Raw genomic sequence first — 24,223 nt, 5'->3', positions numbered from 1 at the left:
ATGACCTTGGGCACGTCATGCGACCTCTCTGAGCTTATGTTCCTCACACGGAGGAAAGGAGAATAGAAGAAACTTTGTAGGATGGTGGGGAGGGTCACACAAGGTTATTTGCTTTTCCAGTTGATGGCACATTGTAGGTGATGAGTGAAGGATAGTGAAATAGGGGCTCCTTTCCACTATTCATTACTTTCCTGAGAACCTGGACGGAACCTAGAACCACAGAGAGTACCTTCCCTTCCCTGTATAAATATCTCCTAATTGCTTGGTTTGAATAGGAAAACCTCTGTTGGCCCTGCTCTTGGCACTCAAGTACAGCATAACACGGCAGAGATGAAGCCCCCTCTCTTGGGGGCACTGATCTCTCCCTCTCCCTCCCACCCCAAATTATTCACCATCGTCTCCATCTACTACTAACAAAGTAGCAACAACAGAGACCACTGTGACTTGGCATCGTATCTCCCTTCTAGAAGCAGCTCAGGAAGCCTCTGCCTAGGAAAGCCCCCATACTCACAGAGGAGCAATACCACCCCCATGCACTCAGCCCACACAAACTCCATAATGCTCGGTGGCCATCAATCACCAACAAGAAACTGCCCTGTAAGGCTGCTGGCAGCCTGGCGAGGAGGTAGGGGGTGGGGTGGGGGGGGTCTGAATTTCAGAGGAGTAGAAAGAAGAAACCCTCTCAGATGAAGAGAAATCCAGCAGAAGAAGACTGCTTCCAGGCTTCATGGTGGGTATGGAAGATTCTGAAAAAGGCAAAGGGGGACTATTTTACCAGCTTCTCATGTGAAAAGGGGACAAAACGATCCCATTGACATGATCACACCTCCAACCTCTTCTCCGTGATCGTATCAATCGAGTTGCTGGATGCTATTGATAATTGGAACATCACCAACCAGCCAAGTCTTTTGCTCTCCATCTGGACCCAGGGTCTCGAACAGGCCAACAAGAATGTTATTCCCAAACCCACTGACCCTGCAGTCCCCAAACTCTGGAGAAGTCGCTCACCTACGAGCTCTGGTCCATGAACATCTAGAAGAAGCATTCTGATTCTGTACTGATTCTGGCCCTGCCAGCAAAGTGCAGTGACCAAGGAAAGAAAGAGGCCTTCAGCAAGAACAGGCCACAGCTGGGAACGGGAGGAGGTGAGAGGTCCTCGGGAAGACAGACTTTGCCTGGAACAGAAACTACCCTCAAGATGCCAACACGCACCTCACAGCATGTGCGAGGCTTAATGGATGTTGGCAACACTCAGCCCTGCCCAGGTGAATGGCCGAGAGGGCTGGCACTGGCAGGGCAAGGTTGAGCTGGCCCAAGTGGTCCTGGGCAGTGTGTGAGCTTTCAGCCTCTGCAGCGATTCTCCAAAGCCATGTTCCTCCAGGAATTCCAGCCAGAAAATGGCCCCGGGTTTGGTGGGACCAGCCGAAGTGCCCAGTCCCTCCCTCCCCTGGGTGCCACCCCGAGCCACCCCAGCCTGTTCTGCCCCTGAAGGAAGTGATTCTCCCCTGATCTGCAATCACCTGAACTGGGAAGAAGAGAGAAAGGGGTGCACCCTTGCTTCTGCACTGACGCCAGCACCTGGCCTGTGCCTGGGCAATGAGTCAGGGGCAGGGAGCACGATACACTCCATGGTCATCCTGGCAGGAGACAAAGGTCGGAGCTCAGGATGGCACCAACGGGTCACGTAACCAGAAGAGCCAGGCTAAGGGACACCACCCACGCACAGGACCTTCCAAGTCTGCAACAGATGGCGGGGTGTAAGCCCGCCCTCTGCTCTCTGCCCACTTCCCGCACGCTTCCTGGGTGCCAGCCCTGTGGGCCCGGCCCCTGCTCGGTCCTGCTTGCCCGGGCTTGCTCACTCCTCGGCAGCAGGAATGGGACAATCACAGAGACACAGAGACAAACACACTTCAGACCTGGACCTCAAGGCCCTCCCCAAGGAAAGGACAGTCCCAAAGGCTCCAGGTTGTTTTCCATCTTCCGCTTTTAACTCAGGCCTGTTCATGAGCTCTTGTCATGTGCTGGGTCCAGTGCTGGATCCTGGGTGGGAGACAGAAGGATTAGCAGCACCAGGATGACTGACGCTTCTCCAGCTGCATCTAACCTGGCCCACCTCCAGGGCAGCTGGGAGCCAAAACTGACCTAGAGAAGCACGGCCCAGCCTCTTCCTGGAGGGCCTTGGCAAGGGTTAGGGATACTGACCGGTCTTGGGCCATCCCCCTCCTTCTGCCTGAGCCCATGGGTTCTTGCTAAAGATACAGACCCTTCTTTCCTTGGGCATCACTCTGCTGGCAAGGCTTAAATCAGAAAGATTCTTCTAGATGACCAGAGCTCCTCGGAGAGCAACGTCTCTGGAGTTCAGGGGCTGCAAAGGTCAGGGGCTAAGGGCTGCGGGTTGGCACCAGGCTGTAGGCCTTGGGCTGTGACAGTGACAGGGCTGGCAGCAGGCAGAGGCCCAGCTGGTGTGACCCAGGGACATGCTGTACTATCACCACTTCTATCAGCACTTCTGCAGTCAGTGGGCAGTGCCAGGTTGCTGTCGGCTTTCTCAGAGGTTGGCTTGCTCCCCCCGCACCTAGGTATTTTCCCCCTGCATCTTGAGTCGTTCGCTGCTCACGGTACTTTACAACACTAGCTCATAAGAACACTCAGCTCAACCCTCCCACCCTCCAGAGGAGGCCCGCAGAGGCGGGGGCCATGCTGTTGGAGAGCACTGGACTCCTGCCTCCGGACGGCCTGCTCCGACACGCCCCACTGCCTCTGATTCACAGGCCCGGCCGGTCCCCCGAGATGCACATCACAAATGACTCATCGTTAAAAACCTGTTAACCATTTAAACAAACAGCACTGGCCAAACCCCACAGGTCCCAGAGCCAGGCACGCCTTCCTTGGCTTAAGTTCCACCTTTCAGCAGCTCACTTCTCAGCTCTCAATCTTCTCATCTGAAAAACGGGGAGACCTATCTGAGATCATTCACGGGCTTTATAGCCCATGCATTCCTGGCCCAGAGAAATATTCAATGAAAATATAAAAACTGTATTCACCATCTATACAGGAAATATAAGTATTAACTTTTAAAATATTACGGAGCCAGTGGATTTCATTCATTTATTTATCTATTTATTTATTTTTGGCCACACAGTGTGGCTTGTGGGGTCTTAGTTCCCTGACCAGGGATTGAACCCGGGCCCTCAGCAGTGAGAGCGTGGAGTCCTAACCACTAGACTGCCAGGGAATTCCCAAGCCATTGGATTTTAACCTCCATCTCTTCCCTACCATAGGACCTGGCCCCGATCTGAATCAGAAAGCTCCTTTCTAAACTGTGTTTAGCTCAATGCCCCAAAAAGGCCTCTCCTCCTTTTGTGCCCGCATGTGGGGCTCTGGGCATGGAGCTCGCCTGGTTGTCAGCAGCTTCTGTCACGGCAACTGGCCAGACCGTGTGGTTGGACCTACGCGTATTTAAAGAGCTGGGCTGGGAGCCCAGGCCACAGCACATGCAGCAGCCTTGGACCTCCTCCCTGGTCTCCACCTGTTTCTGCAGCCCTGGGTGTTGGGGCCCCTATAGGACAGGGCTCTGCCCACCTGGGGCTGGGTCCCCTCGGTGACCCGCTGAGGCCAGCATAAAGGCTAAGCGACAGGCTGCCTGAGTACAGCCAGGGGGGCACTGAATGCCCCTCACTCCCAAACGCCCCCACCCAGGATTCCTAAGCCACCACACCCTCTTTTTAAAACACCTTTATGGATAATAAGTAACACACAATAAGCTGTACATATATAACATGCACCACTTGATATAACCTGACATAGGTAAACATCTGTAAAAGCATCACCCCCAAAGTTTCCCTGTGAAAGCCACACTCTTGCCCCTCCTCCCACTCCCCAGGCAACCAGTGATCTTTCTGTCCCTGCAGATTAGGTTTCATTTTCTAGAGTCTCACGTGAACGGAACCATAGAGGATATACTTTTTTCTCTCTGGACACTGGCACACAGCACAGTGATTTTGAGATCCATCACGTGGCTGCATGTCTCCACAGTTTGTTGCTTTATTACCGAGCGGAATTCCACTGTAGGATATGCCGGTTTGTTTATTCATCCCTCTGCTGATGGACTTTTGGGCTGCTTCCAGTTTTGGCTATTACAAATAAAGCTGCTAGGACCATGTGTATACAAGTCTTTGTGTGGATATATATTTCCAAGGTGAGTAAAAACCTAGGAGTGGAATGGCTGGGTCCTAGCTCATCTCACTGTAAAATTTCCATGTCCCCATAGTACTGACAGTCTTCTAACACATACGATTTAGTTTTTCTATGTTCCTTGTTCGTTGTTGGCCTTCTCCCTCCCCTGTGTGGCAGGTGATATTTCTGCAAGGATGGACACAACAATATTTCCCATACGTGCTTGTTATGGTGTGGAGTCTGGCTGGCCTTGTGACTGGCCTGTCACCAACAGAATGTGGTGAAAATGACACTAAGTGATGTCTGAGACCAAGAAGGCTTACAGCTTGCTCCTTGATTTCCTGGAACCCTTTCTATGGCATCCCTGAGCCTGTGTAGGAGGTCTGACCACAATGCTGGAGGGGCCACAAATGGGTGCTCTGGTTGTCAGTTCCAGTTGAGCCCAGATGCCCCACGGAGGCACCAGACACATGAGTGAAGTTGTGTTGGACTCTCCAGTGGAAAAGCCCACCACAGCAGGACCCCTCAGACCCCACCCATTACGTGGAGCTGAAGAATCACCCAGCTGCGCCCTCTCAAGTCCCTGATATACAAAATCACGGGACATAAGGAAAACGCTGGTTGTTTTGTGCCAGTAAAATCTGGGGGCTGTTTGTTACACAGCAGATCCATGAGAAACAGATCTCCTGTCTGTTTTGCTCACAGATACACCCCAAAGGCCTGGCAAACAGTAGGACCTCAACAAGTGTTTGCTGAATGAATAAGTGAGTGGGGGTCTAGGTAAGATTTTATCAATACTGAAGAGATTTCTATTGATTAGAATTGAATGCTGGTGCAGTAGGAAGGGATCTGTATCAGGCAGAAGACTTCAAGTTCAAACACGGAGACCTGCACACTGTATGACCCTCTTGGAACCTCAGTTTCCCTAGCTGTAAAGCTAGGCTAACTCCACCTACGTCGTGGGCTGGATCTGAGGAGAATGTGAAGATGAGGTGGGTGGAGGGCTCCGCACAGGGCTGGCCCAGGAGGTCCCCGAGAAGGCCTGCTACACCCGAGGGAACCTGTGCTGCCCTGACCCCGCCCCCCCTTCACGTTTCACGCAAGGCCCACAAAGCCCTGCTTCCTCCTTTCCCGTCCGGCCATCATCAGGAGCAGCTCTCCCAGGAAGGAAGCTCACCCCCAGACCCCTGTCTGAGGCCAGGACAGCACCCCCTGGGGAGCCAACCAGGGCTGAGGAGAATCACAGCAGAGGCCCCTGTCAGACTTGACCCTGGGTCCATGGCCACCTTGGGCCAGTGTCCACCATGGCTGCCCCAGAAGGAGGGCCAGCTCTGAAGACCTCCCCCACCCCGCCTCCACCCTGGCCTAGCTCACGCTAAAGCTCTTCTCCCAGGACGGAGACCAGCATGGCTTTCACTTCCTGCCACGGGTTCAGGGCCATGTCCTGACCCCACCAGGGCAAGATGCGGCTGCAGAGTGATGGAGGCCACAGCTCCAAACAGGGTTGAATAGGGTCTCGGGAGATGTCTTCTGAAAGGCAGCTCGAGAGCCTGGCTTTTCTCACACTGAGCTCTGTTCTCTTCCTTTCAGCTGATCAATCTCTGACCTTTCCTGGGAAGGGAGTGGGGATTAACTAAAAGCAGTGGCTCAAGGTCTGCAGCCCTTGCTCACACCTTAAATACGGCAGCTGAAGCCACTGGCATTTCCTGGGGTTGAAGTGTGTTCACTGAGCAGTGGAGGGAGAGGAGGCTGGGAAGAGAAGCTCCTGGCTTGTGTGTCCCTGAGACCAGCCTTGAAGCCTTTAGTCCCTGGGACGACCTCCAGAGCAAAGACTAAGAACGAATCCACAAATCCTGGTGCCTCAAGGGGCCTGAGTGACACCCAAGAATGCTGTGTTTCCAAATCCAGATTCGTCCCTCTTTTTCCTCTCTTCCCAATTTCACTCCCTTCCCCTCTACTGCTACCACCACCCCTAAGACCCCTAGAATCAAAAAAGTACTTGCTAAGAACAGAGGTTTGGAAATCAGAGTCACTTGGGATCAAGTCTGGGCTCTCAAGTCTACTAGCCATAAGACTAGAAAAATCTGTAGCCTCTCTCATCCCCATTTTGTAGATGGGAAAACTGAGGCTAATTGACACCACTCATCTAACAAGGGTGGTTGGGAGGATCAACGGCCTCCTGCAGGCAAAGCAATTAGAGCATCTGACATAGTCCAAGTGCTGAATAAACGTCAGCTGAGGTGATAACTGCTCAAAAGCAATTTACTATGTGCTCACACCTCAGTCACCCCAACTACAAAAGGGGTATATGAGGTTTTTTCTGAGTAAGGAACAGAGGTTGGGCTCTGGTACCTGCTACCTAAACAACAGATATGTGGAGGGTAAGTCCTGGAGGGTGTCTGTATATTTTCAAACTAACCAGCCTTTCCTCTTTTCTCAGGATAAACAGAAGATTGCCATAATCAGAACATTAATACGTAGTGGAATCTACTGAGAACTGAACCCAAAGCATTGAAGGAGACCCCCAAAGGGTAACTGTTTGGGAGGCCATAGAGCAGATTCTGGCCTAGGCAGGTGGGAAGGGTGACAAAGGGAGCCTGGGGGGAAGGGACTGGACTGGCTGCCTTTCCAACTCATAGAGTCAAGGGCCCAGGGTGAAAATCCCCAGACAGGGCGAGGAGAGAGGACATCAGTCACTCAGGTACAAAAACCTATAAAAAGCAAAGGAGTCAAAAGGGACAAGGTTGGGGACTTGCCTGGTGGCGCAGTGGTTAAGAATCCACCTATCAACGCAGGGGACACAGGTTCAGTCTCTGATCTGGGAAAACTGCACACACGGCGGAGCAACTAAGCCTGTGTGCCACAACTACTGAGCCTGCGTGCCACAACTACTGAAGCCTGTGTGCCTAGAGCCCGTGCTCTGCAACAAGAGAAGCCACCGCAATGAGAAACCTGAGCACCACAACGAAGAGTAGCCCCTCCTCACCACAATTAGAGAAAGCCTGCGCGCAACAAGACCCAATGCAGCCATAAGTAAGTAAATAAATAAATTAATTAAAACAACAACAACAACAACAAAAAAGGGACAAGGCTGATGCCATGTGTTTTCAGTCACCAGATCCCCAGACTCTAAGCAGATCCTGGATATGATTCTATTTAAAATGCTTTTGCAACAAATGATCCCTAACTGGACTCAGACTCAAAAACGAACAGCTGCAAAGGACATGATTGGAACTGGGAAAATTTACATATGAATTTTATGTTAGATAATATTATTGTATGAATGTGAAATCTCTTTATGGTGATAAAAGAACTGTGGTTATGTAGAAGAATATACTTGTTCTTAGGAGATAATATGCTAAAATACTAAGAGGTAAAACATCATGACCATAACTTGAAATTGAATTGTTCAGCCCCAAAAAAGTAAAATAAACCTGTGTATATAACTGAAAAAAAAAAAAAAAAAAGGCTCTCTGTGGTACATTCACAGTCATGGCCACCAAGGAACCCCACCTTCCCAGAACCACAGCCTCAAGAGTCTCTGCCCACATGATGGTGGGTGTGGTCATGTGACTTGCTCTGGCCAATGAGATGATAGCAAACAAGAAGCAGGAAGTGGTTTGAAAAGCACTCCTGCAATGCGCTCACTATCTAAGATGCTGAGGATGGGGGAACTGGTCATACAAGGGACTCTGCAACTTTTCTGGAAATCTCACACTACTCCAAAGAATCATTTGTTAAAAAACATGTGCTCTTTTTTGGGAATCCAGCTGTCATGTGAAGCAGCTAACCTGCTAGAAAACACATAGCCCGGCCAGAGCTGCAACAGAACAGTGACGATTCTGGACACTTCTTCCACCTGACCACAGATTATTTTCACCTGGATCAAATCTGGAGTCCGAGACGCTTTCAAGGGGACTCTGTTAACGGTGAAAAGCAGTCAGTAGTATATTAGGAAGATGTTCTGTCTGCAGAGTTAAAACTCTCTGGAATTTTCCACCAAATTCTAAGATGTAGCAGCTAAGCATCTTGACATCACGGCTGTGGGACAGAGGAGCTGGCTGTTGGGTGGGGGCCCTGCAGCCGCCCCCAGGGCATTAGGCTAGGTGGGCTAAGAAACAGGGGAAGCGTCTGTGTATGACTTACTTATCGAAGGGGAGCACAGAAACTCAACCCAGCGTGACAGACGACCCAGAAGATGAACAAGTCTTTGATGCAAGGAATGAGACAAAGAGTGGAGTGCGGATGTGGGAAGGGAAACAGGAAACATTAAGTTGCTTTTCAAACCCACACAGCGCTGGAGACAAGGACGTGTGTGTAAAAAAGCAGGTGGGCAGAGCCGTCCCAGCACTGGTGACACATCATTCTATTCAACAGCCACTCGGGCCACCTATACCCCACCATCTGCAGGCCTGGTTACACCTGCAAAGGCAGCCGGGGCATGGCCACACCTGCTAGGAACACAAAGGAGACTGGTGTCCCCTGCTGCTCAAGGCCTAAGACCGTCTCTACACCCCAGAACTCTTCAAAGCAGAGTGTATTGGCAGCATTGATTCTTATCTGTAGGACTGGTTGGTCATTAAAAAATATATTATTGAACCAGCTTGAATTGAGTATGTTGTGGGTTTTAGGCACGTCACTGGGTTCTGGGCAGGGCCTGGGTCCGACTTGCCTCTGAACTGAGCCACGGGCATGGGTTCTATTGTGGGGAAGTTTTCATGAAACATTTGTTGAATAAGCAAATTAAATAATAAGGCTCAGTTCTTTCCAGGAGCTCAGACTAGGACAGGTGATTCACTGTGAGGCAGGGAAAAGGCACCAACAGGGCTTATTCCTTGTGCTAAAGAGAGGAAGCTTGGGCATCGTTTCTCGTCCACCGTGCTCACCAATCATCTGCTTTGTTCAGATAATGAGGCCACATCAGTTCAGATACTGCAGGCTGGGAATTGCAGGAGCCCGGCAAGTGGCAAAGCTGATAGGGAACAGACGCCCCTCAATGCGTGCTGAGTCCTGAGGGAGGTCAGCATCTAGGGCTGCGAAGTACAGGGAGGAGGGGCCCTTATTAACTAAGGGCCTCCTTAGCTAATAAGGGCCTCCTCCTCCTGCTGTAACAAATTACTGCAAATTTTGTAGCTTAAAATGATACAAATTTATTATCTTATGGTTCTGGAAGTCAGTAGTCTGAAATGGGTCTCAGGAGGCTAAAATCAAGGTGTGGGCAGGCTACATTCCTTCTGGAGGCTTTAGGAGAGAATCTGTTCCTTTGTATTTTCTGGCTTCTAGAGGCCATGTGCATTCCTTGGCTCGTGGCCCCTTCCTCCATCTTCAGTGCCAGCAGTGGTGGGTTGAGTCCTCACATTGAATCTCCAGCCTCTGTTCTCTGACTTTCCCTAACTTTAACTCTTCTGCCGCCTCTTTCACTTGAAAGGACCCTTGGGATTACGCTGGGCCCACAGGATAATGTCCCTATCTTGAGGCTGTCCGATTAACAACCTTAATTCTCCTTTGCCACATAAACTGCCATATTTGTATGCTCTAGAAATTAGGATGCAGACATTTTGGGGGTGAAGGGGTGTGATTCTGCCAACCACAGGCCCTGAACCTATCAAGTGGAGATGGTCCAGAAAGATTCCTGGAGGAAGCAGAGCCAGGATCGGGACTTGGAGGAAGAGTGACCATCACGGGGCTGGGGGAAAAGCAAGAGCAAATGCAAAGAGGAGAGAGAAGGGAGAGGATCCACAGGCACATCTGGGAACCACATGTGCATAACATGTATGTCCACGTGCTAGAAGGAGATGAGGCTGCAAAGGCAAGGAGAGGGTGGGAAAGGGAAATAGGAACATCTGAAATACCTCACTCCTCATACTGCTTCCTCCTGCTCAAAACCTCCACGTCCCTGAACTTCAGCATTCCATATTCCCACTGTTCACTGTGGTTGGCTTCCTTACTTTCATTGAGAAAAGAAAGGGGGAAAAAAAAAAAGACAAATGTCCAAGGATGAGGCTTTCTAAAGAAGGAATGGAATGTGTGTGGTCCAAGCTACCCGAGGTCACCACCCACATTGAAGGAAGAGGATGTCTTTGGGGAGTGGGGGGAGGAGGGAGGCAAGGTAGAAGGTATGGAGATAAGGTCTGGGGGAGGGAAAAAGAGATTCTGAGGTACAGCCCTTGGGGTTCACCATGATCATCTCCCACTATCTTCCAAATGCAAAGCCTCCACATTCCTACCCCCATACACAGGTTGGCCTTCTTGCCTTTGGTCAAGCTATCTCCCCTGCAGTAATGCCCTCTCTGTCCCTGCCAGTGTCACCTAAGGGCTCCAGAGTCACACTGCTGAAGTCTGAACCCAGCCTTAACTATGTACTGCTGTGATAATCTTGGCACATTCACAGCCCACCTCATAATCTTGTTGTGAGAATTAAATGAGCTAGTGTGTGGCATATACCCTGCTTGCCACAACCAGACAAAGCCCGTGTGCAGCAACGAGACCCAACAAAGCCAGCCAGCCAGCCAGCCAGCCAGCGAATAAATAAATAAATAAATAAATAAATAAATAAATAAATAAACAAATAATACAGTGTGTGGCATATAAAAAGTGCTCAAAAATGCTAGCTGTCACCACCACTACCAATAACATTTCAGGGAGCCCAAGAGGAAAACTATTTTCAAAATAATACTCTGACATTATTTGCCTCTTTTACTGTGTTAGTATTTGCAATGTTGGTGCAAAAGCAATGCTGGGTAAAATGCTGACCTCTTAGCAGAAATCATAACAGTGGCATCAAACTGTATTAGTAGGAACTATGTTCTTTACACAATGCACTCATAGTTGGGAAAAAAAAGGGGAGGACAGTTTTTCTTAAAACTATACTTGATGAAGCAGTAAAAGTAATAATTTTATTAAAACTTGATTCCTGAGTACAGATCTTTTTATAAAATGGGAAGTACACTTAAAGCTCTTTTACTGCACACCAAAGTATTGATACAATGGCTGTCTGGAGGAAAATCATTCATGTGACTGTTTCAGTTCCTAGCTAAACTAGCCACTTTTTCGTAGCACACCATTTGTACTTGAAAGAATGACTAACATACAAACTACAGTATCTAGCAAACTACTGAACTAAGTTAACAAATAAGTGAGCCTGTTACTTCTAGGAACACAAGTGACAGAATTTGTTGTCAGTAATAAAACTTGAACTTTTGAGCAAAAATCAGGATTTGGGCAAACTTGATCTGCCACTATGACTTTACCAGCTCTTTACAACTTAAAGGCTTTCTAATGAGATTCGTGGTGATGTTAACATATGTGACTTTTTGATATTGGATAATGAAATATGTCAACATTTGGAGGATTTGCATCACTCAGTGAACCAATATCTTCTGAGTGATCTATGTTAGATTTCAAAAAATCATGTGTGGCAATGTTCATTGCAGCATTATTTACAATAGCCAGGACATGGAAGCAACCTAAATGTCCATCAACAGATGAATGGATAAAGAAGATGTGGTACATATATACAATGGAGCTATAAAAAGGAACGAAATTGAGACATTTGTAGAGACATGGATGGACCAAGAGACTGTCACACAGAGTGAAGTGAGTCAGAAAGAGAAAAACAAATATCGTATATGAACACATATATACAGGTTATAGAAAAATGTTACAAAGCAACCTGTCTGCAAGGCAGAAATAGATGTAGAGAACAAACATACAGACACCAGGTTGGGAAAGTGGGGCGGGGGAGGGGGGATGAATTGGGAGATTGGGATTGCCATATATACATTACTAATAAGAAAAAAAATATCAACTTGTACACTTTCAATATATGCAGTTTATTGTATGTGAATTGTATCTCAATAAAAGTTCTTGAAAAAAAAAAGATGTGGCACATATAAACAATGGAATATTACTCAGCAATAAAAAGAAATGAAACTGAGTTATTTGTAGTGAGGTGGATGGACCTAGAGTCTGTCATACAGAGTGAAGTAAGTCAGAAAAAGAAAAACAAATACCATATACTAACACATATATATGGAATCTAAAAAAATGGTATTGATGAACTCAGTGGTGAGGAAGAATAAAGACGCAGAGGTAGAGAACAGACTTGAGGACATGGGGAGGTGGGGAAGGAGAAGCTGGAACAAAGTGAAAGAGTAGTACTGACATTTATATACTACCAAATGTAAAATAGATGGCTAGTGGGAAGCAACTGCCTAACACAGGGAGATCGACTCGATGACTGCTGATGACCTAGAGGGGTGGGATAGAGAGGGTAGGAGGGAGGCTCAAGAGGGAGGCTTAACAGGGAGGGGATATGGGATTATATGTATAAATACAGCTGATTCTCTTTGTTGTACAGCAGAAATTGGCACAACAGTGTAAAGCTATTCTGCACCAATAAAGATCCCCCCAAACAAATCATGTGTGGGTATAATATCCATTGAAAGTAACAATTAGACCAACGGTTTTGTCCATCCTAACAGAGCACAAAACCTTCACTGGATAAGGTTTCAGATTCCACACTCAGCAAACCTCTAAGAAGCTACCATTTGGTGAGTTAGCATGAAGTCAAAGAAGACTATCCATAATTATCTAATCAGGTGATTAATACACTCCCCCCTCTTCCAACTACACATCTGTGTGAGGCTAGCTTTTCAACCAAAACAAATCACAGTAGCCTGATTGAAGGAGTAGCTATGAGAACGCAGCAGTCTTCTGTGAAGTCAGACATTAAAATTTTTTGCAAAATTGTGAAACAGTGCTCCTCTTCTCTCTCACATCTTTTCGTTCAGGAAAATACAGTTATTCTTCATTTAAAAATAATGCTAAGATGTAATGGGTTTAGTACTGTCATTTTGAAATAAATTGTTGGAGATTTAGACACGTTTTCACTTTTAATTTCTAAAATAGCAAATCTTGATAGATCTAAATCATATAAGAGTGTAAAGTGGTCCAGAGGCCAGAAAGTTTGAGAAATGCTGTCCTAAGAAAATAAACAAATTTACACAGATCTTTATAGTACAGTGTTACATAACAGCAAGAACGAAAAGAAAAAAGTGGAACCAACTTAAATGTCCAATAATAGGAAAGCGGCTAAGGAAATTATGGTGCCTCCGTTTGGTAGAACATGATGGAGTCCTTAAAATTATGTTTTCAAGAAGTATTTATTGTTGTGGGAAAATGCTCAACACACGCGACATGCCGTTGAGTGATTAAAAAAGGGAAGAAGTGAATTTTCATCATCATTGTTTCTGTAATGCCTTGATTCTTGGAGAAATCAATGAAACTGAGGGGGCCCGGGGAAATCAAGACACCCTAAAGGGGTCCCATGGGCGACAAGCTCGCCGTATGTGTAGGGCTGGGGTCATGCAGGGACTGTGGGGTAAGTTTACACACGCAATGACACCATTCCTCATGAAACAATCATTCAGGGCTTCTGCCTTCAAACTCATGATGAGAGCAACATCCTAAACCAAACATTCCCAGACTCGTCCCCACAGAAACAAAGGAAACTTCTCAACCCCCGCCCCCGTTCTCCCCAGACTTGATTCTTTTCATTGCTTTGACGTTGGAACCATGGCCCGATGTTTCGGGTGCTTGCTTGGGTACCTAATCCTCTTACGTGCTGCAAAATTCCAGTTTCAACCAACCCCAAACCAAAGACTGAGGGTGGGCGGGTGGGGACCCACCGGAGTGGACGTCTTTGGGGGCTCTGCGTTTTCCCACTGCAGGGACGCTGCTTGTCAACAAGTGTCGCCCAACATCTGCTGTGTACTTGGCTTGTGCATTTACTCTCAGCCTTCTCATTACGGGCATATAAATCCCTTTTCATGCCCCGGCCTCCTTCTGCCCACATCTGTCTGCAATTTACTCACCATGTGCTGTGGCTGGGGAGGAAGCATCTTATTTATGACTTTGTAGGATGCCAGGCAGGATGCTTGAGGCACTTGCTACTTTGAACTTAGATGGGCTCAGGGAGTCTAAGGTCTGGGCCACCCTGAATGGGAATCAGGCGACCAACATCTCCAAACAGAACCCAGAAGGCCTGACAAGCCCTGTCTCATCTGATAATCACTAAGTATTTGCACTAACGGTACTTGGCACTGGGCCAGGCACGTTATCTCTCATTTAATCCTCCTGACAACCCTGTGAAGTAGCTACTATTATTAGCCCCAATTATAAGAAAAGCAGGCACTGTTATTGTCACCTTCCGCAAAGGAACTATGGTTCAGAGAGGTTAAGGAATTTACCCCAGGTCACACAGCTAGTAAGGGACAGAGCTGGGATTCAAGCCCAGATCTGACTTCACAGTCTGCTGTCCCCATTACTGAGCTAGGATGGCCTCCCGTCTTTTTTGTCCAGGCCAACTTCACCTCTAGTGACCTCATCCAGAGGGAAAATGAGGTGTTTCGTGCAGTGGGAAAAGTTTCAGACTCTGCTGCTAATAAGCGCTGTCACCTTGGCCAAGTTACTTAACCTCCCCGAGCCTCATACAGCTGTCTCCATCTGTGAAAGGGGTTAATACCTCCTAGGAGGACTGGGGTGAAAGGCAGACCGAGTGCGTAGAGCAGTGCTGAAACACAGCAGGCGCTCAGTAAAGCTATCCTTGAATGCATACTGACAAGTCCTTGCTGATGAGGTTACTGTTCCTTACAAAGGAGCCGCCCCATCAGGGAGATCTCTGGGTCCCTGTGCAAGGCCCTGAAGATCTTTGGGGACGGATAAGAAATCGTACAGCACAGAGTTGGGAAGAAATACCTGCACAGATCTGTGCCCTGCGGGCTACGCAGAGAAGGATGCACATCATGGTAACACGACCTCATTTAATTCACTGTTCCTGTCCCATCACTCAGATCAGAAGGCTGAGGTCTGGAGAGGGTAGGCCATCTATCCCAGGAGCTGGGGAGTTGAGAGGTAAATGAGCCTCTGCTCATTCCCTGCCCGTTCCCCTGGGCACAGGAACAGCAGAGAGAGGTACCCTCCTCCTTACAGGTCCAGAAGGCGGAATACGGGTGAGAGTTCTTTCCCTGGCCTGGAACACGGAAGGCAGGTTTCTTTGTCCTGGGGTGAATACCACCAGCAAAGGAGGCTGAGACAGCGTCTGGCTGCTTCCCGAGGCAGCCTTGACTCTCTGCAGGATGGCGAAGCTTGGCGAGAACAAAGGACACCAGCTCACACGGCCCAGGCCCAGCAACACTTGCCCAAGGGAGACTCCCGAGACTTGGGTCTCCTTCCTGAGAAGGGTGAGGATGTTCCAAGGTTCCCGGGAAGTGGGAGTGGAGGGGGCTCGCATAGCTCTGCCTGGGATGCAGGAGGGTTGCACAGAGAAAGCGTGCATGCCTGGCATGATGACTTCTGATCATGCGGTGTCAGCCAGACCATGACACAGACCACCTGCTTGCCACAGCCTGAAGAGACCACCCAGAACACTTTCCAAGTGGCCCCACCAGAAACAAAACCCTGACAGGAAAGTGTCTATCCAGTTTTAAGAGTAACATGTAATGCTGGGAAGAACAGCAGAAGAGGGCTGGAACACCCGGGTGAGGGCACGCCAGCTTCCTGGGCTTCCTGGGTTTCCTGGGGGATGTGTGATGGGGTGTTGGACAGACAGCCGGCTTAGCCAGTGTTCCGCTGCCCACTTTACGCCTCTGGTCAGGGAAACCGACGAGGACAGAGCCGGACTAACCATCCAGCAAAACCCCCTCTCCCCGTCCAGTTACACTTGTGGATGGGACACGGATGCCCTGCTCTCCCTGCAGCCAGGCACGACCCTCATCACGCTCTTGGCCCAGGGGAATCTCTGACCCTGAAGGTTGGCCCTTTCCCTGGGTCTGCCACAGGCCGAGGGGAGCAGAGATGCCACCAGCCTGAAATGCCCCCGGGATGGTTACAGAAAGAGACACAAACAGATTCTTTAAGCCACTTTGTTTTTGGGTCTTTGCTACAGCAGCCCGAAGTCAACCTAAGGAATAAACCTGCTTTGGCCTCAGAAACCAAGTCTTCAGAGAGTATTTATCGTTCTAGTGAGTGGTAAGTGTAAAGGAAGTTACCAAGTTTTATTGCTTTTCCCCCCTAAGAGAATCAAAGACACTAAGAGGGGCTCAAGAGATCAAGGCAGACCCCGCAAAATATTCTCTTCCCTAATGTTTCCTCTTGGAGGACTGTGAGGGGATGCCTTCCAACCTTCCTCTGATAACCTTCAGAGACACAGTGCACGCAGGTGGCTCCCAGGAGAGAGGGGTACATCAGCTGCAAGTATCCCAGGCCAGCTCTAAGGGAAGCAGCTGACACATAGGTCCACTGGTTTCCTGTCTCCTAAAGCAGTTTCTCTCCCAACTCCTTCCCCCACCCAGGGCTGGATGCTGCGCTCCTTAGAAGGGAGTTTCCTCAGACCAAGCAACACCAGAAGAGACCCAAGCCCTCCCCTGGAGAGCCCACTGCGGTGAGAATGAGAGAACTGGGGGATGGACGTGTCCTCCAGCACAAAACCCAGCACATCCACACTGTCCTGTGAGGGGAGGCATCGCACGACCCGGAGAACTCTGGGGAAGAGGCGACCCAGCTGCTGGGTCAGCATCCTAGTTCAGCAAAGATAACCACCTGCCACTCACGCCTTGGAGGAAGGCGCCCCATGACCAGCCGTGATGGAGAATGTGAAGTGGTCACACTGCAGGAGGGAATGACGTCTGTACCCGACCCAGCACGATGCAGGATTCCACCCAAAAAGGCACAGGGCAGCCTGGGCTGGGGGCTCAGCGCTGAGAGACTCCCGGGGCCACGTCCCTCCCCCTGCAGAGGCAGGACCCTGGTTCCTGGTGCCCCTGCGGCCCTGGCTGAGCCCCAGGCGAGGGAGGAGAGGAAACCGTCGCTGATTTGTCACTCACCCTGCAATGCTTCTTTGGCTCTGGCTAGCTCCTGCTCCTTCTGGGCCAGCTGGACCCTGAGCTCGGTGGCCGAGAGGACCTCGGAGGACTTGCCACCCTGCGACTCCTCCAGGTCCTTCATCAACAACTCCTTCATCTGCCGGAGAAGGTGGACTTCCTCCTGGAGCCGGGACACTTCCTCCCGCAGAAGTGCTAGGGCAGAAGGGCACGCGGTTAGAGCAGGGGACAGTGGCTTGCGCTTGCTCACTTTTCTGGGAACAATTCGAAGGTGCTTTGGCTTTTCCTGTTTGCTCTGCATCCAGGGCCTTTCCTACTAGGTACAGGAAAACCCCAAAACCACCTTCTTGCAAGGAGCTCCCGCCCCGGTCCTGGGCCCCACCCACAGTCTGCAGAGCACACCTGGTGGGACCACCCCCTTCCCCCTGCATCCCACCACACTCTCTGGGGCTCCACTGCAGGTGTGGCTGCACCCAGAGCAGCCACTCCAATGGCTGGGGTCTCCCAGGCAGGAGCAAGAGTGGGGACAAAGAGCTGGCAGGGGTCAGCATTGAAAGCACAAGCCAACAGCATGCCCAGTTATGCTTTATGTGCTTTACCTCATTTACCAAACCTCTGGAGGCAGGTTTCACCCCCATCTCACAGATGAGGAAGTAAGGCTCGGAGAGATTAAGAAACTCCACGGGGCCATAAAGTGAGTAGGTAGCAGAGGTGCGATCTGAAACCAGACCTGGTCGACTCCAGGCACAGTCAACATGACAGTAACTCAGGACAGCGCAAACCCAGGCCGGGATGCTCACCTCACTTGGAGACGGATTAAAGGAGGTTCTGAGATGCTTGTGGAAATAGCCCGGAGTGGCTGGCCTCGGCCTGCATTGCTAAGCTCACGCATCGCTCTCTCCCTCTTCCCCATCCTCCTGCACGCTGGTCCCTCTCTCTGCAACAGGCCAAGCTCTTCCCAGCCTCAGGGCCTTTGCCCCTGCAGGGCCCTCTACCTGCAACACCCTTTCCCTGTTCTGCCCGTGGCCGCCTCCTCACTTCCCGTGACATAGCCTCCCCTGACACCATCCTGTCCCATGCTCCCAGGTAGCGGGGGGGACGCGGTCCTTGACTGTGAGGGTCAGAGGCCATGGCTGCGGGATGGCTTTTGAGGCCCTGGGTCTCCGGTCTGGCTCCCTCACTGACCAGGAGTGTGGTCACGAGCAAATCCCTTCCCCTCTGAGCCTCAGACACCCCTTCTGTAAAAGTGGGTCTAACCCTTGTGGGGCTGAGACGCAGGAGGAAGCCTGGTCCAGGGGATGTGCTCAGTGTATACAGCAAGCGCTCAATACTGGTGAGGCGGGGGCTGCATTTCCCCAGACACCTGATCCTCTTAGCAGTTCCCATAGTTCTCAAATGTGCTACAACCTTCACTCCCCGGGAATCCTGGAACAGAAGGTAGAGCCAGGTCCGGGGGTGGGGGACAGGCCGGGGGAGCAGGGACCCGGGAACCCGGGTGCCTTCACCTAAAGAGGCCTGGGGAAAGGTGGCACTGACTCCAGCCCCTGTTCCCTAGTCCACCTCATCAAGGGGGACCACCACCCACCACCTCCTCCAAGGCCACCTGGGTCCAGCTGCCAGCCACGTGAGGCCTCCTTGCCCTCCCAGCTCCTCCTCAACCCCTACCCAATCTCCCCACAAAAGCCTGAAACGCAGGGCACACCACGTCTCTCCTGTGCCGAAAACCCTCCCTGGCTGCCCATCAGATGCCTTATCAGATGCCTCGTCAGCCCAGCTGAGGCCTCCCTCAGGCCCCCTGGGGGGAGACTTTCAGTTCTGGAAGGTGCTAGATTCATCCTGCCTCGGGGTGGCTGGAAGAGCTTCCTTCCTTCTTCAAGGGTTTCTCCCTGTCGGGCGGTCTCAGCCCCACGGTCACCTCAAGAGCCCTAAAGCGGCCCCACCCATGGGCCACTTCTGACGGCACTCTGGACAAGCCGCCTCAAACCCCTCATTCATGTAGGAGGCCCACGTGTTAGCGTCTGCATGCCCAGTGGGCACAGGTCCCCGAGGGCAGGGCTGGTCGTTCTGCTCTGGCTCATTTGCTGAGGGGTCTCAAGTGCCCTGAACACTCTATGACGACACGTGCAATCGGATGATCCCCTCCAGCCATCTGGCAAGAGTTCATGGGCACCAGCCCGTTGCTGCTGCGGGCACTGGGGGCCCCTGGGTGAATGTCACAGACAGGTCCCGCCCAGGTGTTCCCAGACCCCAGACAGGTTGAAGGAGCCCAAACCTGCATGCCAGGGAGGCAGGCTGTCTGCAAGGCAGCTCCGGCCTGCTCTGACACAGACAGACTCAAGTGCAGGCAGGAAACTGTCCAAGTCTCTTAGCAAAACTGCAAAGTGGGAGGTTTGCACTGGGGGCCCCTCCCCTGCCCTCATTCCAGACAAACATTTGCAGGTTGCCTATACTGTAGGCTTGGCTCGGGGTGTCCAAAAAGAAGGGAACACCCTTGGCCTCAAGAAGCCTCCAGCGAGTAGAAGCAGCACACACAAGTAGCATAATATAAAGCAGGGACTGCACCTGCAAGGGACACAAGAACATTCGCAATGGGCCTTGAAAGATGCAGAAGGGGTTGGAGGGAATGGGGGGTGAGCAGAGGGAACAGCTCCAGCAAAGGCAAGGAGGTTGTAAAAGCCAGAGGTCCCTGGGTGACCAGTGAACAGTACCAGGTGAGGAAGAGCAGGAAGAAGCCAGGAGGGGTACGACAGGGTCACATTATAAAAGGTCTTAACCCTGACCACCACTCTGTGCCCCCAGACCTGGCTCACTATCTCTCGCAGTACTTAAGACTCTGGAATTTTCACTCTTGCTCTCTGCCACAAACTGAATGTTTGTGTCCCCAGAAAAGGCATATGTTGAAACCTTAATCCCCCATGTGATGATGGTACCTGGAGGTGGGGCCTTGGGGAGTTGATTAGGTCATGAGGGTGGAGCCATCACAAATGGGATTAGCACCCTTATCAAAGAGACCCCAGAGAGCTCCCCTGTTCCTTCAACCATGTGAAGACACAGCAAAAAGACAGTTGACGGTGAATCAGGAAGAGAGTCCTCACCTGACATGCAATCTGCTAGTGCCTGGATCTTGGACTTCCAGTCTCTAGAATTGTTTAAGAAACAAATTTCTGTTGTTTATAAGCCACCCGGTATTTCTGTTACAGTAACCCAAACAGACTAAGATACTCTCCTTCATCAATTCTCCCCAATCACCCATTCTGCCAGGGTCTGTTCCCACTCAACTGTCACCAAACGTGTATTTCACAATAAGGTGTGAATGACTGCTAAGCATCCCCGTTTATATTTACATTACCAGGCAAGTAGAAGACAGGGCGGTTTTTGTTTGATTTTATTTTAGGGGCATGACTTCTGGGCTTCCTCAAACTGCCCAGAGGAAGCCACCCTGGTTGCTTGCTGTCTGTGTAGACAGCAGAGGATTCCAAGAGACCTGGCTTCAAATCCAGTCCCGGCCAGGGCCTTGTCAGGACTCCGAGTAAGCCCCATGATTTTTCCAGCTCTTAGTTGCCATGTACACTGAGTGAGGACAATGTCACCCATTTAGCGTTGCCAGATTTAGCAAAACAAAACAAAGCAAAGCAAAACAAACCAAAAAAGCCCAGATGCACAGTTAAATTTGAATTTCAGACAAACAACAAATCATTTTTAGTATAAGTATGTCCTAAATACTGCATGCGACAGACTTATGCTAAAATTGATTCATTGCTGATCTGAATTCAAATGTGACTGGGCGTGCCATGTTTTACCAGCAACCCTACTTCCATCACAATGAAACGGGGCCATCACGAGAAAGGGCTGTGCTAGATTATCTCACAGGAGGAAGGAGGTGAAGACAGAACAGCCTGGCACAGCCTTCTCTGCCCCCTGCACTAAGATGAGAGCAAGACGGGGCTGGGTGCCCCTCTCCTGAACTAACAGTGGCAAAAGCGGATTTTTCCTGCGCTCACTTTGCTAATAGATGTCCCTGACACCTAGGCCCCGCCCCTCGAGTCAGGTTCTGAACAAACAGGCGGGCAGGATACCAGGTGCAGCTCATGCATGAGCCAAGTCTGAGGAGACCAGGCTGGAAAAACAACTCCACAGAAAGAGAGAGGCTTGTCCAAGCTTACTAACTGCACCTGCCCCAGCTGGACTGGATTTTGCACGGCCCGGACCCTTCAGGGCAGAGAGGGGTGACGGCCCTGGGACTGCACTCACAGAGAGCCTCACAAGACTGAAGCCCACTTATGGGCTCCGGGACCATTCTCAGGCACATCCCCTCCCTGGGCCTCAGTGGCTTCACCTGTGAAATGGGATGACGGGAAGGAGAAACACGTGTAATGCACTTAAACGTGCTAAGCACGATGAGTGCTGCGTGTGCCCTCGTGCCCCTCAACTCCCCTCCCCTCTGCACAGAGGGGAGCGCCACATTCCTCAGAAGCAATGAAGTGAGAGTTGGAAGACTTGGGTTGCTGCCTCAGAGGGATTGCTACCTCGCTGTGTGATCTTGGGCAAGTCACTGTCCCTCTCTGGGGTCTTCATAATATTAGTGCCCTTAGAGAGAGGCACTCTTCATGAATCTGGATGAATGCTACCGACTGTGTGTTTCTCCTCGTGGCGGGACAGGGGTCCCTGCTCTGGTCCACAGCTGCACTGCTCAATGAGGCAGGCACCAGGCACACGTGGCTACTTAAGTGTACATTAGTCACAACAAACAACTCAGTTCCTCAGGTGCACCTGCCACATGTCAAGAGCATGGAGGCCACCCCATTGGGGCATGGAGCTCCTGGTCAGTGCTCATCCAGGGGCACGTGGTGGGGAAGGGAAGAAGTGGGGTTTGTGAAGGACCTGGTGCAGCGCGGGCTACAGACACACAGACAGGAGGGAGCCTTGCGCCAAGGGTGGGAGAACCACTGGGGAAGGAGCCACGTTCCTGGAGAAACCACACTGGCCCTGGCCCAGGGACACAAAAGGGAAAGATCGATTGTGTACCTTTCTGCCGATGCTGGGCAACCGCGGCGCCCTCGGACCTCAGGGTAGGGGGCGGCTGGCGGTGAAAGGGCCTGGTGCCAAAGAAGCCACGGACACTGCAGAGCTCTCGGCCATGGAAGCGGGAAGTAAGCATTGCCTGGGAGAGGGCGGCTGCCCCGCCCCACCCCGGGGGAGGCCACCAGTTACCAATGCTGCTGCCCTGGGGGGTGGCCTCATCAGCAGGCAGGCCACACCGTGGAAGCCCCCAGGGGCCTCTTCCCAAGGGCGAGGGGGTGTGGCATACCTACTCAGGTGGCAAAGGGAGCTGGGGAGACCCTGGCCCTCTCTAGCACATCTCTCCTTTGCCAGAGTAGTGAGTCCCCATGCCATTTCCTGGCCTCCCTTGCAGCTAAAATTGTCTATGGGACCCAGTCTGGCCGATGAGATGTAGGAGCAAGTCCCTGAGGCGGACTGCCCTATAAGAAAAAAGGGCTTTGCCTCCTCCCTGCCTTCTTGCCTGGAAAGTGGACTTGCGGTTAGAGCTGCAGCAGCCACACTGTAACAAGGAGGCAACGTGCACAGGGTCAAGAAAAGATGCCAAGGGAGAGAACACAGCCTGGGGCCTGGCGAGCACAGCTCAGCCCTGCACCTATGTTGAGACCTGGAGCAGCACCAGCTGGGGAGGGCCACCTGGTACAGGAGAGCATTTGATTTCCCTGCTGATCTACCAGCTTTCTAGAACCAACCACCACAGCATATGCTACAGGCTGAGAATGAGTTCTGCTGGCTGCTAAGCGCCAGCACCTCCGGGGTCTGTCCTGTGGCCGCCTCAGCTGTGGATTTCGGGCAGCGGGGGGAGGAGGAGGAAGGGGGGGAGGAGGAGGGGGAGGAGGAAAAGGAGGAGGAGGAGGAGGAATCCACACAGCACAGAAGGGAGGCGACAGCTCCTGGCCCTGGGGAAGAGGCCCCAGTCTGTGACAAGTCCCTTCCTGGCTTACTTTTTTGAGCTTACAGGGCTGGGGTGAGAGAGAAAGAAGAGAAAGGAAGAAACTTACTTTCTGGGACTGTGGGGCACCATCCAAGAACAGGGTGCATGAACAGGCAGTGGGGGACCAGGAGGCCCTCTGAGGTCTCTCAGTGGCTTGCAGGTTTGTGAGTCCGGCCTTCCCGAGCCAAATGTCCAAATAGCAATAATATGGTAACTACCTTGTATCACCATAATGACTGCTTTCCTAACACTCCTTGAGCACAAGGTATGAGCTCCAGGCTAAGCTGTAAGTATGTTACGCACCTTAAGGAAAACTAGAGAATCCTCACAATAACCCCATGAAGTAGGTCCTGTTCTCATCACCCCCTTCAACAGATGGGGAAGCTGAGGCACAGGATGTGGTGACTTGACCAAGGCCACACAGAGTAAAGGGCAGAGGCAGGGTTTGAAGGGAGCGGTCTAGCTCTGGCACGCACCCCAGTCTGAACTCTTGCACGGTACTATCCTGCAGAAGGAGAGGGCAACAGAGTCTGCGGGTGACACAGAGGGTGCCCAGGGCTGCTACAGGCTCGCCTTGGTGGGTGGCAGGGGAGGCAGGCGTGCCCCCATCCGGTATGAGCTTGCTCTTGTTTCCCACGTGGAGTTGGGTCACAGGAAGCCGGCCACTCCATGCACAGCCCTCCTGGGGGCACAGTCCCCATGCCGCTCCTGGAGAAGCATGTGGCCCTGGAGCCAGCAGGGCCTCTGTTCTGCTCACGCCCGACGCCCAGCGCCGGCCCAGTGCTGGGCTCCTGGCAGGCACGCAAGGACAGTGCCCAGCGCGGTGCAGGCCAGAGGTGGGCCAGACAGGTCTAGGTCGGTCACTGGGGCTCAGTCCCGGCTCCCCCATTTCCTGGCTACTTGACCTTAGGACAAGTGACCTCTGAGTAATGGAGTCAAGACTGGTCTCCCAAGCCTGTGGTAAACATTAAACAAAGCAATCATCTAAGTGGAAACATCCTGGAAGGTTCTAAATGGGGGTCATATGTAGCTCGTCAAGATCATTATCATAGAAAAGGCCAAACCTCCCCGATGTTCCGAGGGGGTGCCTTGGCCCCAATAACCACGGAGCCCTGATCTGTGGACCTCCCGACCCGGGAGGGGTGGGTTAAATGGAAGAGAAGGCTGAGTCACC

The 24,223-nt window shown here is 51.3% G+C and overlaps 1 protein-coding gene across 4 annotated transcripts in view; it reads right to left on the bottom strand.

Moving 5' to 3' along the window:
• KAZN (kazrin, periplakin interacting protein) overlaps positions 1-24,223 on the bottom strand; it is a 169,609-nt gene that overhangs the window by 115,933 nt on the left and 29,453 nt on the right. For 3 of the 4 annotated variants that reach the window (XR_009047708.1, XM_057696929.1, XM_057696937.1), the window contains exon 2: positions 17,061-17,252. Coding sequence is in view for 2 of the 4 variants with exons in the window: in XM_057696929.1 (XP_057552912.1) it covers positions 17,061-17,252 (192 nt within the window). In the remaining 2 variants the exon portion in view is untranslated. Of the gene's footprint in view, positions 1-1,916; positions 2,022-17,060; positions 17,253-24,223 lie in introns of those variants that run through there. The other variant, XM_057696945.1, reaches the window with a different exon arrangement.

Source organism: Hippopotamus amphibius, chromosome 1, assembly GCF_030028045.1.
Source record: "Hippopotamus amphibius kiboko isolate mHipAmp2 chromosome 1, mHipAmp2.hap2, whole genome shotgun sequence".
NCBI classification, from domain to species: Eukaryota; Metazoa; Chordata; class Mammalia; order Artiodactyla; family Hippopotamidae; genus Hippopotamus; species Hippopotamus amphibius.
The sequence above is the reverse complement of the archived record's forward strand: the minus strand, read 5'-3'. Positions and strand labels throughout refer to the sequence as shown.